This window comes from Mytilus edulis, chromosome 4 (genome assembly GCF_963676685.1).
Source record: "Mytilus edulis chromosome 4, xbMytEdul2.2, whole genome shotgun sequence".
Lineage (NCBI taxonomy): Eukaryota > Metazoa > Mollusca > Bivalvia > Mytilida > Mytilidae > Mytilus > Mytilus edulis.
The window spans coordinates 52581019-52601979 of NC_092347.1; the positions used below are offsets into that span (position 1 = coordinate 52581019).

Below are 20961 nucleotides of genomic sequence, written 5' to 3' on the forward strand. Positions count from 1 at the left end.
TTGTGAAGAAAAGAAATCAACTAAGAAAAATCTTTACGTTTTCAATCGAAAAGGTGTGTTTTTCGGAATATCTGGTGATAAAATCATACAATTAACTTTTTATACAAATGGAATGGCTATAAACGATACGGTAAACAGTATTATATCATAATACAATTTATGAATGCATGTCTGCTGTCATATTTGTTTTTCGATAATTGTTATAGCAAAAAAACAGGCCGTTGGTATTCTCATTTGAAATATTTCATTATTTTGTCATATTGTGGCCTTTCATAGCTTGCATTATTATGCGGTGTGGGTTTTGCCCATTGCTGAATGTCAAACGGTGGACCTATAGTTTTTTACATACACAGCATTTTGGTCTCTGGTGGCGAGTTGTCTCATTGGTAATCATACCACATATCTTTATATAAAAAATAGTTGCCAATGAGACAACTATCCACAAAAGACCAAAATGACACAGACATTAACAACTATAGGTCACCGTACGTTTACATTATTTTGTATGCAAGCTTGTAAGATTTAGCTATTTCCTTTATTTGCAACAACATAAGTGCATTAATTTAAACTTTCCACCGAAATGTTCTGTTAATAACCAATTTAACACATTCACAAATTGTTATTATCAGAGAGATAAAGAGAAGAGTAAACGTTTTGCAACTGTTTAGAAATTTTAAATTCAGGACAAGATTAATAATAATGTTAAGCTTTATCTAACAACAGATGTCTTCATATAAGACCTTTTTTTTTCAAAACCAAGGTTCAAGTGTACCAACTTTCTCAGGCAAAGTTTACCTTCAAGTTAGATGGATTTGACAATTTTTATTGTGTCCTGTTTTGGTCTTAAAGCTGTCTTCGTAAATAATAGAAAATTTATTATCGAGTATAAACAGGTGAGGCCTGAAGGCATAAAACTTTGCTCAGTGCTCGAAGCACAAAAATCATGAATGAAACCTGAAATCCATCAATTTGATTGGTTGATTTTCGAGTCTGAGTACAAAAATCATGCTCGAAAGTTTTATGACGGTCATGACAACATAGCTACATTTGTAGTTTACTCAGTCTGATATGTGCTCAAACACTATTACGTACAGTTGGTTCTGACATTTTTATGAGCATTAGACAAATATTTGTATGGTATGGTAGTAATCAATGGATGTTCTAATAGAATATAGGTCAGTTTAAAATGAGTTTGGCTGACATAGGATTCTTTATCATTCCGTTACGTAACACAATTTAAAAACTCATTGAAGATACCAGGCTTATAACTTACTACGCCAGGCACGCGTTTCATCTACACAAGAACCATGTATGTGGCTTTCCGGAAACAAAGCAGTCGACAGGCCATATCAATTAGGAAGTTTTAAAATATTTAAAACCAAAAAGTCCTCAAAGTTGTGTCAACTCTGACTTAGGCAGTATATGCCTACCAGAGGCAAGAAAATCAAAGTTTTTCATATGATTTCAAAGATTTACAAAAAACTAAATTAACGAAAAGAGCATCACAGATTTTGAAAGCAAGCTTAAAGTGTTGATAAGGCAATAATGCTGCTGTACACTAACACATAATCTTTCTTGTTTGAATTGTTTAACATTTTTCATGTCGGGGCTTTTTAAGGTTAGTTATGCGGTTTAAAGGCCGTATGGTGTTATGTAGTTGCTTCCGTCTACGTCGTTTGGTCTCTGGTGGAAAGTTGTCTCATTTGCATTGTTACCAAATCTTCATAGTTTTGTATTTTTGTATACAAAAAAATATCATTTGGCAACATATGAAATGATTAGCAAGATCAAACTTTGGCATTGTTCATCATAAATGTACTTAAAGAAATAGAAATATATAAAAGTAATTATAATTCAATTTCAAAATTCTTGATCTGTTTTTCGCATATGAGATATGCAAAACTTTACACTGCTTTGTATTAACCAATCCATTTAAATCACAGTCGGAGAAATCAAAGAATGAATAAATAATTCAACATTTCAATTGTCTAATAAAACAGTTAAGTGAGAAATGTAAAAAATTCTTATCGATTAATAATCTAGTACTGAAAACATTCTAGGTCGAAGAAATCTTAATGGTCAAGTCTCATTTCCACAAAAGTAATTACAATTTCAAAACGCCCTATCTGAAAATCACTTACCAATAGAGTACATGACAGCAATGCATTCAATAATTTTTTGCTCTTACATAATTTTGAATGTTTTATTTTCCACGTGCGATAGTCGAGTATATAAATAACATCGAAAGACTTAACATTGCAATGAGAATTGGATCACTCTGTCTTATTTTGGATCATTTGTTCCTATGTATTTTGCTTTTAGTTAGACATTACTGCGGAGAGTATCTCCAGGGACAAATTAAACAACTTAGCTATAAAACTAATGGTATTGGAAGATCAGTTTATAATTGTTACAAGTGTTAGAACTTGACCGATTTCAACTTCGAGAACAGAATATAGAAGAATTTACTAAAACATTTGTAAGAAAAATGTGTAATGCCAGCGTTTCAATCAATGTAAATTTTACACAAGTTAATCTCGAGTAAAAAAAACACTGAACGGAAATCGTCTTGGTCAGAAACACATTCGGAACACTCTGGATAATTCGTATAAAATTATCTACTCGAATCAATAGAAAGCTTGAGCATTTTCAACTTATTCAAATATTCCCAAGATAAAGTTTCTACAAGAAATAAATCATAGAGGACATAAATTGGTTATTGTTGACACCGACGCTTCCATGTACTGGAAAGAGACGGAGCTAATATAGGATTTGTGTTCAAAACAATCATTAGTGATTACTACCATTGCATTGCATTTAGTTTTGCCTCAAACAATGGACACTTGATTATATAAACTGATATCCGTAAATATATGCCCGTTTAGTTTTGCTATTTGTTATTCGAAGAGGTTTTCTCTTTAACGTTAATCATGGCGTACAAGTTCCCGGACTTTGATTACATAGAGGTATGTGTAATTTTTTCCATTTTTAATTAAGGATTATATTTTTTTGCAGATTTCTTTCTTTTATTTTTTGTGTTTGAGGGGAGAGAGGTTAATAACTTAATCGTTTGCAAGCATTGTCTGTAACTTTGCTATTTGTTTGATAATATCAATCCATTTAGTTTGGTTTTTGATTTATTTTCAAGATATAGTTTAATTTAGCTTATATTGAATGCTAGAACATATTTGTCTGAATTTGTAGCATACTTGTAAAATACTTTCAAACTAGTAATGCTTTGAAATAATAATTTTTCGTGTTTTTTTGTTGGTTTTTATTTTTTTGTTTATTTTTTAAGGCAACTTTAATCTACTTCATCTATAATCTTTATGTTTTGCTGTACATTTATTTCGACTTAACAAAGGTCTTCAAATCTCACCTCAACTTAACAAAATGTTTTTTCCTGATAATAGAAGCAATTTCTTGAAGCATGCCATTCCCTTTCATATTTTACGATATCGCAAACGGATGTTATTAGAACAAATTCACTATTCAAATGTACCCGACTTGCTTTCTTTAAGTTTTGCACCGATTTATAGATATATTTACACTAATTTAAAACCTGGTTAATTTAAAACCCAAAATAAAATAGTTGAATACAATACATTTACAGTAAAAATAAAAAATAATAACCTGCATGCATCTTATCAACACAGTAAACAAAAAAGATAACGTCGTACATGCCAATTGATTCATTTGTTGCAAAGGCATTTTGTAATTCTGTTAGAAAAAATAATTGTAGTGTAAATTTTCTGTCAGAAGGAAAACCAGATTGGCATGAGATAAAACAAATGCTTTGCCAAATGTATATCAGAATTAATGATGTTGGTATATTCAACAAATGTTCAAAGAATTGTACAAATAAAGTTTTGGTTTTCAAAATTTGTAGAAAAACAATTTTAGTGTTCTAACATAATACTACTAACTACCTGGGGCCGGTTTCACGAAGCTATCCTAAGACATGTCATAAGATATATCTAAGGACATATCTCACTCCTCGTCTCGAAGCTGTCTTAGGATGATCTTAGCAAAGATATCATAAACATGTCGCAACTTCTTTAAATTTAAAAGACAAAATACATGGATTTATAGAAAAAATCATGTAACTGTAGGATGGATTTCCTTTAAATTACTAAGCGTATTGATAATTAGATAATTTGCAAAATTATTATAAAGAATAAGTCTTACATAAAAAGTTTATTAATAATTTACTAATGTACATATGAACTTAAAATACAAAATTGAGAAAAGGGAATAAAACTATAACATGTGTTGTACAAGTGAGTTGAATGTCCCTGTATCGGTTTAAAGAAATAAGGTTAAAGGATAAAATCGTGCACTCTTGATACCAATACATCGAATGTTCATTGTTGACAAATCATTATAATCCCTTAACCAATAAAGATTAAGTTGTGAGCAGGAAATGGAGAATAGACAATTGGATAAGAATTAGATAATTTTTGAAAAAATAATATAAAAACTGCGTGTTATTTATATAAATAAACTTATGACTATCCTAAGACCATCATAAGACACCTCTCGTGTAGTCCTAACTTTATGACCAACTTAAAGAGATGGCCTAATTTAGGACCACTTTGTGAAACCCACATAGGACTAAGATACGTCGTAAGACCATCCTAAGACATGTCTTAGTCCTAAGACATTTTTGTGAAACTGGCCCCTGTTCAGCATAGATATTTTTACAGAGCAGCAGCTAACATTACCGTACAACTGACCTAACCGACATCCGACCGATATGGAAAGATCACAGCAAATATCCTGCTTAAACAGTATGATAAAAAAAACGCGGTCATATTTCTTATGAACTATACTGTCATACACCTGCATAACATGCGCCGTAAAGACTTCATAAACACCCATCAATATATAAAGCTATAATTAATCCATTTTTCGATTATGACATGAACATATGCCTATCGTTGACCTCCTTTTACCTTCAATGAAATTTGTTTTTGGAATTTAAAGAATTGCGTTTGGGTAAAAATAAAAATTAAAAGCAGGGGAACGAATAAAATGTGGACGGCGTTATCTGTCAGATAAAAAAAAACCCATCATTTTGCAATTTTGGTCTTATTATATATACTTGTTACACATATTGTCGTTAATCATATCAGCAGTATTGCTTAGTACAAATTACTAGTTCAACAAAGAGTAAAGCAAAAAAAGTAGAAAAAGTTGTTTGTTATCATGGTTGTCAAATGCTGTATTTTGTGTTACAGAAATGCGATATCTGTAACTGGGTTTGAACATGTATTCATTTGAGTTGTCCAATATTTTAAAAATGCCTTTGAACAGTGTTCTGTGCGCTATTATTTGTCTTTTTTCTTTTGGTTCTGATATTGTCAATCTTTCTTATTCCCTACCATCAGTGATTGTCGTAAATTTTGTGATTTCGATTTCCCAAAAGTATCATTTTACCCTTTTTAAGCAAGAACTTAATTTCAAATTAATTCTACATCTATACAAAATAAAGAATACAATGAAATTTAAGTACATACTTCTCAATAAAAAGCTCTTTAGCACAAATGACTTCAACAAAAAAGATTAAAGTAATAATTTTAGATGTCACTGCATTAACTGCGTTTCCCATTATACGTTCTAAGAAACCCAATTACGGTAACAGATGAAAATTGCTGTATACAAACTAAGACATTAGAGATATTGATGTTCAATCAAAAAAGTATTTAATTCCGCTCTGTATTCAAGTCTGATGTAACTGTTACCCGAACAATGAAGTTAATAGATTGAGAGAAAAAGAAAAAAAGAATCAATTTTATGAATGGAAACATTTTCTGGAATATTACTGTTAACCATTATAGGTATTTGCATAATCAAATATTTTCTGAAAGCATGTGATTTGGTTTAAAATGTAATATTTTCCTTAAGACAAATGCAGCATTTGTTTCAATTGCAATTGGAGGTGATGTTAACTCAGATTATTATGATAAAATACACCACCTTTTCTATATTATGACCGGAATTATTTAGCAAAAACATGGACTTTTCTGTACTAATAGTGGAATGAAACAATGAATATGTGAGAACAGATCACTGTATAAATATCATTATTTTGCATGTAAAAATTCATAGTTGTATCAATAACCACTTTTAAAGAAATGATATGTTCAGTCATAGTCAGACTGAATTGATTTTGAGCCGCTGTTTTCCAATCGACTACCGATCCACCAAACATTGGCCACAATCAATTCACCAGCCCCTGCCTCATTTAAAATGCATTAGCGTAGGAGAAGACTTGTATACGACAGTCCCATTCATTAGATCCAAGGGTGCAAATTGTCTGTACTTTCCTGTTGATTACAGATACATCGGTCCTTAAATACATTGCATGGTCAAGGAAATTGTGTTTCTGCTTTACAGATGCGAGCGATTTTTTTTCTGTGCAGTTATGTCACGGTCATAAGTTATTGTTGTGTATGCTTGCGTTTATTTGAATGCTTGCGTTTATTCAATATTGTCATCATAAGTTACTTTTTAGTTAATTTCTGCATGAATACCACGGAAGTTTTGATTTCCTGCTTCTCTTAGATATAAAACATTTTGACGAATTCCTCCTTCCTTTGGGACCTCATTAGTTTTAAAAGATAACATTCTTTTGTTAAAAAAAGTAATCATTCCTACCAAATATCGATAGAGATTGCTTCAACTCAAGTCTCGCGATACTACCGACAGTTAAGTTGTTTTGTAATTTTTCAAGATATTACAGTTGTCATTCACATTTACAATAATTCATCGTGCAAAAAAACACTTGTTTTAATGTCTTCTCACTCTATGCGTTATGAAATATAGGATTTTACAAAATGCATTCAATTTATTTGGTAATCAGGATAACTTTTGGCCTGTTCTTCCTTTTTCGAAAATTTTCTTATTATTTTCGACACAAGAAAGCTTGATTAATGGTATAATTATCAAGACATCGATCTCAGAATCAGATGCGATGTATTGTTGCATGATTCAATTCAAACCCTTCACAATGCTTTGATTTTGTTTACGATTACCATTATAGCTTTGGTATTTTTGTCATTATCGATACAATAGGACTTTGATAAGATTTTAGTTCCCAGGAGTATCCGTCTAACAAACAGTCTCTCTGTGTGTCACTCGAAAATTCAGTGGTATCCGCAAGATATATCAATCAACTAATGAATTAGATTCGTAAATAATTATCCGATTAGACTATAATGACTTAATTTCAAACATTTAGTTTGAAGGTTTTTTTTTTTTCTACAAATGAGTCTATAACTTCCTAAAACACATATATCCTCATATAGCTTCATTGTTTTTTTACAACAGCTTCTTTAAATAGTACTAGTGTTTTCATATTAAAAAAAAACGTCATTGCATTAAAGATACGTATGCTTAGCTATATTAAAACCGTTGCCAGTTTTATGTAAGTGAAATAAATATTAGTAAGAACGTTTACACGAAGTGTTCCATGAAATTCCAGAGCAAGCAGGACATATGAAAAGTTAAAAACCAAAAACCCATACACAAAGAAATGCTAATAAACAAACCTTACTATGATGTGATTAGCAGTTCTTGAACTTAACTACTAGTATTTAAATCAATGATGATTGACATGTTCTTGTTTATTTTCCACCAATTTATACTTGAAGTAATTATTCTTTTTTGTAAGAAAATAGAACCAAACAAGTACATTCAAAACATAAAAAAAACAACGGAAATTGTGTCTGGATATTTAGGAAGATTTCCAGAGAAGTTCTAATCAAAGTGGTAATCATTTACAGAATAAGCTGACAATGTGTTGATTTATTGCAATAAACACACATTATTGACCAGAGGTTATAGCCATACAATTGCTTTTAGTGTGGTATATAAGATGCGTATTATATACTTTTTATACTTAGACTCCAGCACTTTTTATACTTGGTTTCGGTGTTGTTTGGGGTTAGACTTTACTCAGCTTGGTTTAGAGAGAGGTTGGATGAAACTTGTATGTGTATGCAGATGACAAGTAAATTGTATGCTGTTCGTGTTTTAGGACTTTATCCTACCGCTAGGTTTTTTGAAATTGTCCGGTTACCTTTAAATTAAAAACACTAAGTTCTGTTCAGTTGGAATACACAGATCATTTTGTTTATTATAGTACAATACTAAACATCAAACGGTAAACTACAAATTAAAATATTATAGTAATAATTACCAAATACAATAAAGTAAATAAATCAAATGACATTGAACAAATTAGGCTTTCCATTAAATTGATAAAATTAAAAGAGTACATTGTTTCTATTTTCTCCTTAAACAATTAATGTAGTTATTAGTTAAAACAAATAAAAATATGGACCAAATCAAGTACACCTTTTAGGGTGCACTCGACTTAAGTGACTCAGCACGAGGTATTTTGGAATTTACAGGTTGGTTAGAACATTTTGTAGAAAATGAACACTAGCACACCATAGAAAAGCCAGTGAGTAATCTATGTTTCAAATTTTATAACGAAAATCTCTGTATTAAAGGCTGTGGATTTTTCTATAAAAAATCTTGGTTTATTTGCCACAAAGTACTCTTTTTCTAGTAAATGCAATGAAACAATAATTACTTATGCTTTTCAAAAGTTCCACCTTGGTATATGTACTAAATGGCCTATCTCTATTAATCATTATATCTGCAGTTTTGATACAATTGAAGTTTGAAAAATTCGTAAAAAAATGGCTACAGAAGAGGTCATAAGCCTTAAAAGTAACATGTGTAATTGGGTTCACATAACATGGTCATTCAGTAATCTGAATGGGTGTTTACTTACATCATAAAACCATCTGGCTAAATTAGTACATGGTCTATAAAAATTTATACATGGTCATTTATCTTTGGACAAGTGCATCTAAGCTATGTATACATTATACATAAAACTTTGAAGAATATTTTAATGAAAACTTCTCTATAATATATTTTACTCATTTCTGTCTGCCAATGATAATATTATACCAACTGTAAACCAAATATATAGGTGGTTTGGGACTAAAATGTAAATAAGAATTAATACATATTAAACAGCATAGAAACAAGAAATGATTCTAAGTAAGAAATTAAGATAATAGTTACTAGTCTTAATCAAATCGTCTTTCTTGCAATGTCAAAACCAAATTAACTTTTTCGCAGAAACAATGTGTTTTAAGGGAAAGGGCGCTGTTCAAGTTAGCTAATAACCTTATACCAGCGGCAACTGATATCTGAGTAATATGTTAAAATTTAAGGAAATCTACAATAGAGACATCGTTCATTTCATTTTTGAATGTTCCAAAGTCAATTAAAGTCTTAAAAAAGAAGAAGATGTGATTTGATTGCCATTGAGGCAACTATCCACAAGAGACCAAATGACACAGAGGTCACTGTACGGCCTTCAACAATGAGTAAACCCTTACTGCCAAGGCTCCGAAATGACAAATGTAAAACCATTTCAAACGTGAAAACTTATGTATAAAGTACTGAACAAAAACAAATATGATATACAGCAACAAACGACAACCACTGAAATATAAGCTATACATGTATAATAATCGTGCACTTGTCGAAGGTAGATTTCTATCCGACGCTGTTCATTTCATCAAAGTGGACTCAATTTTGCCTTGAGCGATGTAATTATCTTTCAACTTCAGCGGCAAATTATTGAGAATAGTAGTTCTATAGGGTTCGAATATAATACCTTTTTGATTTCTAAAAACTATGCAATAGTTCACATGCTTAAAATGACTAATGTATGTTTTCACGAATTCTTAATTTCAAACACTTTACATGTTTTGTTAATTCAATGTTCTGATTTGTGTACGAACGTTCCGGAAGCTCACTATGCAGCTATTTATCTTAAGTTGATAGCTATATATGGTTTTAAGGAGATTCATTTCACGCTATATTGTTAAAAATATTGTTTAGATTGAGCTTTCAAAATGATGGATTGGTTTTTTTCTGTAATGGTGAACAATTGTGCAGTTGAAATATTTTTGGTTGGAAAAATTGGTAATAATGGGAAACAAGGGTAATATTTACCCCATAGAATCATCAATCTCTTTCTTTGATTTGTTTGTGTGTTTGTTGGTGTATTTCCCTTCACAGATGACTGTAAGAGAAAGTAAAACAAACACTTTTTGTAGTGCTTTGGCAGCAATATTTTTCGTTGCAACATACACTGAAATGACACGAACAGTTTTTATCTGGTTGAATTAAAGTATGATACTACAGTAGTTTGCTATTTTTTGCAAAGTGTTCGGTTGAAGTCCCATCGACGCTAAGCCAATATCTTTTGTGTATGCTTCATCATAAATTCCTCCATTCAATTAAGGAAATGCCTTTATATTTCTTTCCTAGCTTGTGTAATCAAAAATATGATAAAACATTCGTCAATGATTCATATATGGAATTCAGTTTGTTTTAAGAGAATGTTTACCTAACAATATACAAGAGTACAAAACTAAAAGTTCTATTGAGAAGCTTTATATACCGCCATATTGGCATTAATAGCAATATTTGGTTTTCCCTAGTCTCTGTATTAGTCTTGCTTTGTTATATACGATTGTATTGAGAAATAAAGACAGTTTATAGACAATAACTCTCCAACATTGATGAATTCTGACAGATTAGTGTTTTTGTAATTATGAAGTTGTCAATCACTTGTTAATTGTTTCCACTCGAACCAGACATTGTACTTCATTGGACCATATTATTCCTATGAGAATTAATTCATATCATTGCCTGTGACTTGCAATACACTGTGCCGTTAACAAAGTACCTCGGTCCCAGAGACGTGGATACTTTACTACACGTTTTTCCCCATAATACATAATAATCATGTATTCTTTTCTTCCTGATTTATGTTGCGTGGAATGAATGTTTTCTAGTTGCCAATTAGAAATAAAAATTCTCCTTCCTTCATATATTTTATTTTTTGTCAGTCAGAAAGTCGCTTATGAAATAAATGCTTAGATTGAACGCAAAATGCTCATTAATTAAGTTGCGAATTATATTATAAATCACTTACGGAACACTTCGCAATTATACAAAAGAATATTACCACATTTATTTCATTTACATGTCATACCGATATGAGAATACGAGCATATTTATTGCAATCGATTGCTTATTCAGTTCCGTAAATGTGATTTTTTATGTATAATTCCTAAGTGGCAATTATATTTTATGTCACTCTACTCGTTACTTCTCGAGCATCAGTATGTTTATTTTTAGACGAGACTTCTAGAGTTTAAGGTCAAACATGCACAACATTTACATGTATCAAATAATTATCTCAAGTGTTGAAGACTAATTTTTAATTTGATTACAATAAACAATAATCGGTTTACTCGACTTTACCAATTTCATCGATTTTGGGTGTTTCTAATATTAATGTTCTATTAGATTGTACATTGGATGAAATAGCTTTATGGGGATAATGCATACATTTATCTTTTTTGAAGAAGCAAATGAACATAATGCTTGCACAACAAAACACAATGTATGTAAGTGATTATAATGACAGGAAAAAACATACCGGTTCAAGCGAGAAAATAACCTCGTTGAGATGATCAACGATAATCTATGATTATTAACGATATATCACATACAAATTTCGTAAATTCAGAAATCATCCACGTACTCGTGATCTGTAATTTGTTCTTTCTAATAAAACTATTCTTGCGGGTAAAGAAATTCACAAGCTGTAAGAAAAAAGTAATAATCCTTTTTCATCGTACTGAACATATCCTAATGCCCGCGTCACACTGTCCCGATTTTTATATACGATGGACACCCGAATGCGAAAATTGTAAGTTCGTACGACGTTGGTCCCGATCTCGTTAAAATACCAAAAAGTGACCGAAGCAAGTACGATGAATAACGAAGTCTATACGATGGTGCCGAAATTATATACGATAGCAAAAGATGGACATACGAAGGTTAACCGAAGACGGGTATTTAAGCTTCATATATCAGCCGAAGCCTACACGATGGATCACGAAGGCTACACGATGGATTACGAAGGCTGCACGATGGATTACGCTGATGGCGCGATGTCCATACGATGTCTAAAAGATACGAACAGAATTTCGACAACATATCGTTTCTGTACAAGTCTGCCATGCATGGCGGGAAATCGATCTTTTTGTCTAATTCTTATAAAACTTAGTTTATTATCCCCTCGCCTACTACATGTAAGTTGCGTGTAGATAAAATTGTTATGGACACTCTAGAACCAAAATGCTCAAAACTTGGTATGGTGTTACTCCTTAAGAATATCTTAAGCGCTATTGACTTTAAAGTTCAAAGGTCAAGGTCACAGTGGCAGTTGTAATACAAGGCAATACCACCCTTGTGGACACTATAAAACCAATATGCTTCAAAAGGTTTTAACCACATTTGGTATATTGTTCCTCCTTGTAATGATCTGACATTTTTTACGTTCAAGGCCAAAGGTCAAGGTCATGCAGATGGACTTGTTTTTTCTCCTTGAAATAGCATAATACACAGGAAATTGGTTGCTCATTTTTTACCTGCTGGTTCTAAAGACAATATTAAAGGTAATTCCAGTTACTGAATGTTTTGGTTGATTTCTAAAAAAAATAGCTTATGTATCAAATATGCATATTCAATTTACCATTTTCTGCATGTGTCATATACAAATTTATTAAATGATATGAGCAAATAAGCCCCAATACGGATAAATCAGCATGTGCAATACTAAAAACGTTCCACTGTCGATATAAATCAAGATTTAATATTGCTCTTCGAACAGGGCCAATACGGAAAAAAACAGGGCTAATACAGAAAAAAGCGGGAAAAAAGCTGTATTAGCCCTAGGGCTAATACAGCACGTTCACTTCCGGTTTTCAATTTTCTTACGCCATTACTTAACTCTGGAAGTATCGTTATGCATAAAAACATTGGTATAATATTTTTTAAATTAAAGTCATAAAATAAACAGGTTAAATGATGTGCAATGTTTTGTAATGTCTTAAAGTTTTGAAACGGAAAAAACAGGGCCAATACAGAAAAAAGCGGGAAAAAAGCTGTATTGGCCCATGGGCTAATACAGGACGTTCACTTCCGGTTTTTAATTCTCTTATAATCATTTAATAAAAGTGTTATGAACTGGCTGTTTCTGTATTGGCACTGGTATAGATTCTCGGTCAGCTGTATTGGCCCTCGACCCTACGGGTCTCGAGGCCAATACAGCAAACCTTGAATCTATACCAGTGCCAATACAGAAACAGCCAGTTAATAACACTATAATAGTGTCCATATTTGTCCCCAATATGTTACATACGAGGGGATGCCACGCACGGCATTGCCTTGTTTAAACTGTAAAATGTGTGCACTAGTCTGAATAATCACCCATAATTATGCCCATGTTTACTGATCTATCTTAAAGGTAAGGTAATGGGTTCGTTGATCCCTTTTATTCAAAAAGAGCTCTTTCCAGGAGAATATCATAATAATATAGACAAAAGGAAGGATGAGGGGAAAGAAACAAATGCGGCAAAATATGACATATAGAAAACAAAATGGTTATGGAGTAAACATTCGTGTGACAACAACTCAGACGATACATAAAAAATCAGAATAATGAAGAAAAAGTTGGTTTCCCTATATACGCGTACCTGCAGTGTTGGTGTACGAGGCGCGTTTATGATTTTCATTATGTTACTTGATATGAAAAATTGACAAAAAATAATATTTTACTTGTAAAAGAAAATCCTGAGCCTGTAATAGCTGCTCTTCTTGTTCCATTTGAATTAATAGAAACAACGCTGTCGCCTTTCTTGTTCTCATAGAATCATATGATATGAACTCCATGTTTTGTGAACGTCTTTCTTAACTGTCGTATTAGACTGACCAGGACATATCGCGCATGGCACTTTAAATGTATTTTAGCGCGAAAATTAACTTATATTTAGCTGGATTTATTGCCGTCGTAGTTCCATCTTGTCGCCTTCGTACTTTTATTCGATGGCAACAAGACGGGATTACGAGGTCTTCACGAAGTCGTGTTGCCATCGTAAGACCTTCGGGTATCTTCGGGATTTACTCGTGTAGACATCGTAATGTCAAAACTGCCCGATGGAAGCGACGGAAACACGAATGCAATACGATGTGCAAAGATGCATTCCCGGTGACAATACGATGGTGAGGATGGTGATACGAACTCAATACGAACCCTCAACATCGGACGCACCTTCGGGGATTTTTTAACATGTTAAAAAATTTAGAACCCTTCCCGAAGTTGTCCCCGAAGGCTAGAAAAAGTGGCCGATGGTTATAAGATGGATAAAGATGGCACTACGAATAGCCCGATCTGGATACGATTAGTCCCGATTTTGAAAATTTCCATTATCGTGTTACCATCGGCGTAAAAATCGGGACAGTGTGACGCGGGCATAAGAGGTTTTGAACTCATACATATTCTGTTTGTTTTGGTGGTCAGAATATGCTATCTTCCAATACAGCGATTTATTCCCGAGTGCTTGATTACTGTAATACAAACTATATACAACCAATAATATACCAACATTTATTATCATAGTAGTTCGATCTTATTTTGATTCAACATTGCAGAAGATCCTATGTTGTCGTCTTCAGAAATAACCTATGTAATCTGGGCCAGTTTGTTAATGTCTATATGTAAATGTTCAGTGTAAATGGTTTTGATGAACACATCATATTGGTCATGATAAATATGCATATTTCATTTCATCAATTGAGACCTTCAAAATTATGCATGTGCCTATCTACATATAAGGAATAAACATGTTATGTCATAACATCGAAAATAGGATATTTTGATACATTAAAGACCAGTACTCGTATTTAACGTATATTACTGCACTAATGACTCACTATATTTAATTATTTCATATCGGTTAAGAATAAGATTCTCTTATTGGATTAAAAGGGGTCACATGACATTCATTATTCTTCAGTAATAAATTCCATCGGTCATTAACAGAAAAAAACGGACCAGAAAACCGGTCGTTAACGAACTTTTGCATGATAATGACCGGTGGGGCGTGGTTTCCGTCTGATAATGACCGTTGGGGCGTGGTTTCCGTCTGATAATGACCGCTGGGGCGTGATTTTTCTGTGAATGACCGGTGGGGCGTGGTTTCTCTGTTTAGAGAGATGTACCTTTTATAAAACATGTTCCTGTTTTTAATATAAGTTTAAGTTGTTGAATTGTTTATTATATGTTTTCATTAATTATAAAATTAAAGATAACTTGATTAAGTATTTATATACTGAAAAATTGCACTAAAATGAATGGCAGTATTACTACGACTGGTCTTCACTCTTTGCCATAGAAATCGTACAACTACTCGAGTTCGCTGTAGGCATTTTGAATTGATGAGAATTTTCAAAAACATGGTTTCTCAATGAAATAAACATAATAGTTCTTGAAAAACTGGTCATTATCGTGATACATGAACTGCCCGTAGGACAATGGTATTGACTGCGACAGCGATAATGACCTCGCCTTCGGCTCAGTCATTATCACTATCTTAGTCAATACCACTGTCCTGTGGGCAGTCCATATATCACGATAATGACCAGTTTTTCAAGAACTATTATATAAATCTAGTCATAAAAAATCTCAAGTCAGCACAATACAAGACAAGAACAGACAGACAGATCCGGTATTAATGATTATGAGAATTACGATTTTTGTTCTAAATAATAAGGATGTTTATCCCAAGCATAAAAACTTAGCCATATTTGACACAACCTTTTTCAACTTTTGATCTTCAGTGGTGTACAACTTTGTACTTTTTTTCGCTTTCGATCTTTTATATCTTGGCGTCACTGGTGAGTCTTGTGTGGACGAGGCGCGTTTTTGGCGTATTAAATTTTAAACCTGATGCTTTTTGTTATTAATCATGTGTTTCTTTGTCTAATACGTTTTCCTATTTATTTGTATTATAGTCCTGTAATATTATGTTGTCATTTCTATGTTATATTTAACAATGCCATTAAAGTGCGAGGTTTGGCATGCCACAAAACCAGGTTCAACCCACCATTTTTTCTTTAAAAATGTCCTGTACCAAGTCAGGAATATGGCCATTGTTATATTATAGTTCGTTTCTGTGTGTGTTACAATTTAACGTTGCGTCGTTTGTTTTCTCTTATTTTTGAGTGTAAATTGACATTGCGATAAGACGTGTCACGGTACTTGTCTATCCCAAATTCATGTATTTGGTTTTGATGTTATATTTGTTATTCTCGTGGGATTTTGTCTGATGCTTGGTCCGTTTCTGTGTGTGTTAGTTACATTGAAGTGTTGTGTCGTTGATCACCTCTTATATTTATGCGTTTCTCTCAGTTTTAGTTTGTTACCCCGATTTTGTTTTTTGTCCATGGATTTATGAGTTTGAACAGCGGTATACTACTGTTGCCTTTATTTTGCTTTATCCTACCGATATCGGTCTTTTAATGTTTTGAATATCCCTAAAACTTTAAAGTCTTAAATAACAATGAATCTATGTTTTTGCTTTGAGACCAGAATATTGTCGAAAAAATAGCTAAAAATGATTTGCGTTTCTATGTAAGAAACGCTCAGAATGCACGATTTTGCGTTATTTTTCTCAGAGCTTCTGGGGGCCTTAAGCGGCCCCCAGACCCCTCGCTCGGCGAATATATTTTGCCTCAGTATTAAAAGGGGCTAGTTACGGCCCTGCATGTGAGTTTTCATAAACATTTCTTCTTGTTCTTGGTCGTTATAATGTCAGTAAAATATACATATTGAACCAATGATATTGCCAAAGTATGTATCCCATATTATATATATTTCTTTGAGTTTTTTTTTTAATTTCCTCTTGAAACAAGATGTAACCCTAGTAATTCTTGAATTATTTTGAATATTTGAATTGACATGTACATTATGTGTATGTCTGCTCATTCTTGTGTTAACGTTAGCATGCTAGAAATCAGATCATAATCGGAATATACACAAACGATACACGTGACACATGCATTGTATAATTCTATAATGAACAAATTTACAATTGATATATATTGTATGATTGAGTCCTCTTCAGGAAGTTCTTGTTGTGATCACAAGCAACTGCCATGCAAACATCTGTAGGTTTTTGAAACGGCGGTAAATATAAAATAAATCATAAATAGGTATCATCTTTGTAGTCTAATACAACCAATACGCCGTTAATTCATATATATCAAGTCAGGAAGCTCATCAGTGATAATGTTTATTTATATCTTTGTGTTTTTGTCCATTCAAGAATTTGTTCTTAATACAGATATTCCTCTTTCTTATTTTTATATATAATATACAAATTGTCTAGACACTATAACTAGTATTTAAAGCTTGACAAGGATGGCTACATGTCTATTGTTGAATTCCATTCTTTGGATTTCTGAGACTGCATGTCATTTTTGTACAAATAATAACATTGCTGCGTTGCTGTCTCGTACTCGTATACACACTAAATCGTATTCATTAGCGGTTTATTTGTTATTTTAAAATAGGATAGTAAAACGGTTATAGCCAGATAAAATGTTACAACCCTTAAGCATAATTGATCCAGTTCTCCTCCGGGATTGTATAATAACAATTAAAAAAATTAGTCTCGAACTGAATCTCTCTCGCTACAAACTTTTTGTTGGAAAATTAAATGAATTCTTGTTCTTTTTCAGGCTGACAAAATGGAATACAACATTTCAGATATATCGGATCAGATTGGCTTTTCTCTTCCTTCAACAGTAACTCCTCCTACTGCAAATATCTCATTTGTTAATCCGTCTCAGTATTATTCTAAATATATACCAGAGAAGACAATAGTAGGACGATATGTGACGTTATTGACCTACAGCATAGGATTCCCTGGAAACATATTCGCTTTATGCATATGGTTACAAAAACGGATGTCGAATTCCTCCGGATATTACCTTGCAGCTTTAGCTTTGTCGGATTTGTTATTTCTTACATTGCAAGTCTTTCATGAACTGAATGATACCTGGGAAATTAGCACACTTGATGTTAAATTTCTTTGTGAATTCTATCCAATTATTTTTATGACATCACAATACTTATCACCGTTGTTAGTTTTAGCCTTTACAGTTGAAAGATATATTTCAATTTGCCATCCATTTAAGCGGGAAAGATTCTGCACTACAACACGTGCTATGATAGTGATCGTCTGTCTCGCAATATTTTGCCTTTGCATGAACCTCATACAAGGCTATTTTTGGTCGTACAATTCTCAATTTGCCAAATGTCTTCCTCGTCCTTCAGCAATAAAAAATGGCGATAAATCTCTTTGGTCAGTTTGGACCTGGTTTTCGGAGACCGTGGTATTTATGTTAGTACCGCTGTTGATTTTATTTTTTAATGTTCTTGTAATAAATGAGGCCAGAAGACTCTCAAAGTTTGAAAAACATCAGTTAAAATCTCATGCCAAATCTCACGGAAATGCTACAACAGTTATGTTAATTGCAGTTTCATTTTACCATATATTCACGACTTTTCCAGTGACAATAGCTGTGGCGTTGTATGTTCAATACAGTGTGGAACCTGAAGACTCGCTTTCGTTAGTGAACAGTACTATGCCTTATTTATCAGACAACTCAACACACAACTTAGTAGATGCCTCAGCGTTGACCCATCAGTGGTCTAGTCATTTTCGATACATACTTGTTAAAAGTATCATTGAAGAGATTGGTTTGACTCATTATGCTTTCAACTTTTATATTTATTTGATAACGGGTAAAATATTTCGAGAGGAATTTCTATCTTTTGTTCGAAGGATAATTTGTCGTAAGGAGAAAAAACATATTCCATCTTGGAATACCGAATATACAAATGTTCGAACAGACCCAGAGAGTTCAAATCATTTAACAGTGCGCATGATAAATGGTCAACCGAATGGACATAGCGGAAACGACAAGATCGTTGACGATTCAGAGACGCCATTATGAGATCATTATATGACGTATTATAGTTCACGTGATCGAAGCTTTAGTAACATCTCGCCTTATATGTGTTTTATATCCACTGATTTTTGCTTCATATAAATTATATTGTTTCATCTATGTTACTGAGCCATGCATATATACATAGCAAATTAACATATTGCTGTTGAAAATTATTTAAAAGTTGATGTTGAGTATACGGTTATTGAGACAACAGAACAGAGAATATAAAATGTAGTCTTATCTAGATTTCAATCCCTTCCTATGAAGATGTTAGGAGGGGTGCCATCCGAATTCACGAAAAAGCATTCTTTCCCTAATCCCATAATACTTTGGCCCAAAATTGAAAATCGTAAAGTTCTGCATCTCAAAACATTCAATATAACTTGAACACACCCGTGAAATCGCTGGTCCGTGACTTAATTAAAGTATATAACTACGTGTAAGCCTTATTTTAGCCTGGATATTTGGTCATCTGATAAAGTCCCTATAGGGAAAACGGTACTATTTATTCTGCCATAGGCGACAATACTAAAATTTTCTAAATCTTCCCTAAATGATTTGATGGTGTCAATTTGTCAAATAGCATGAGACTAAAGGATTTAAACTTTTATTTTATGGAATTTCTGCAAAAATGACCAATTTTGCATTTTATGGTCAAAATAGGCATTTTATAACTTTTTCAATATTGATACATAAATGGCATCCTGACTTTCTATCTGACAGGTTTTCATGTGTCAATATTTGTGTTTCTATGCCTTTATCTACTTCTCTTACTTATTTATGAACTCTGAATTTACAGAAAAGAAGATTATCTCAGACAAAATGTGCAAAATGTGTTGTATAAATGGCCCTTGTCAAACGCCTTGTTTGGATGAAGTCAATAATGGGGAGCTTGGTACATAAAATTTGATGTCCATAATAAAGACCTCACTAAATTTGTATCAAATGCACTTTACAATGTCTATTGTACCTGTTCCATTTCACATACTATCTTTCTTTTCTTCTGTAGGATAGCAAGAGGTTTAAATATAAGCCTGTTGAGAATAAATTGCATGCAAGTTTTTCCCTAAAAAGGCAAAAATCTTTGTATCAGACCATACTGTTTGTAAGAAAAGTTAATTGCAAGAGTCTTTTTGTGCTCAGACTTGTTGTATCATGTCACATGAGTATAGAAATGATAAAAAAAAACCACACATTTTTATTTCTTATAGCCTCAATATGCATTTTTTAATGTAAATATGTGGCACGGCCTAAATTGACCCTAAATTTTTTCCAGTCTTACTTGGCCTAAGACCCTTTTAAACTAATATGATATGTTATTTGTAACTTTTCTTTCCATTTAAAGTACTTTCAATACATATGTAAGGATTATTTATAACCAAAAAGCTTCACAAATTTAAAATTGCAGGAAAATATTACATCTTCATGTTAGGCCCCCCTTCATTATAAAACCTCAATTTTAGGCACAGGCTCATATAAATTTGACTTTTGAATAATTATGCCAAGTCTGATAAATCAAATGAGTACTCTATTGCTTTTAGTACATGATAAGTTAGATATTAAGGCATTTAAAAAGTATTTTTTTGCAATATTTTAATTTTAAAGCCCCAAATGTTGATAGTTGAAATTTTTCAATTTTAACGTCAAAATTTTACACGCAAAGATGAGTATAGAACTTAACTTAATGTCTATAATATACATCCTTTTGTCATGAAACTTTGTAAGCAGTGTTATAATTCATTAAGCTTTGGTCATACCAAGTTTTTTTTTAAGATTTGTCAACTCTTTCTACCCTATTAGGTCCGAGACAACCATTATCGTCCCTTGATTTTCGTTGTTCACAAATATATAGTCCCTAGTGTTGACAGTGGGTTACTTGCCATTAATTTTTATACCCCTTCCAAATTTATTTCTCCATGTTTTATGCCTCAAATTGCAAGTAGGGGGGTGAAATTACACTGTAAAAAAGTTTGGTTCCAGAATTTTAAA

General features: G+C 32.5%; 1 protein-coding gene across 3 annotated transcripts in view; it reads left to right on the forward strand.

The window, feature by feature from the left end:
- LOC139519943 (C-C chemokine receptor type 1-like) overlaps nucleotides 1-19127 on the forward strand; it is a 74034-nt gene extending 54907 nt beyond the window's left edge. For 2 of the 3 annotated variants that reach the window (XM_071312262.1, XM_071312261.1), the window contains exon 3: nucleotides 17695-19127. In XM_071312262.1, coding sequence (XP_071168363.1) covers nucleotides 17704-18975 — 1272 coding nt within the window. In that variant the 5' untranslated portion in view covers nucleotides 17695-17703 and the 3' untranslated portion in view covers nucleotides 18976-19127. Of the gene's footprint in view, nucleotides 1-2217; nucleotides 2967-17694 lie in introns of those variants that run through there. The other variant, XM_071312260.1, reaches the window with a different exon arrangement.
- Nucleotides 19128-20961: the final 1834 nt, after the last annotated feature.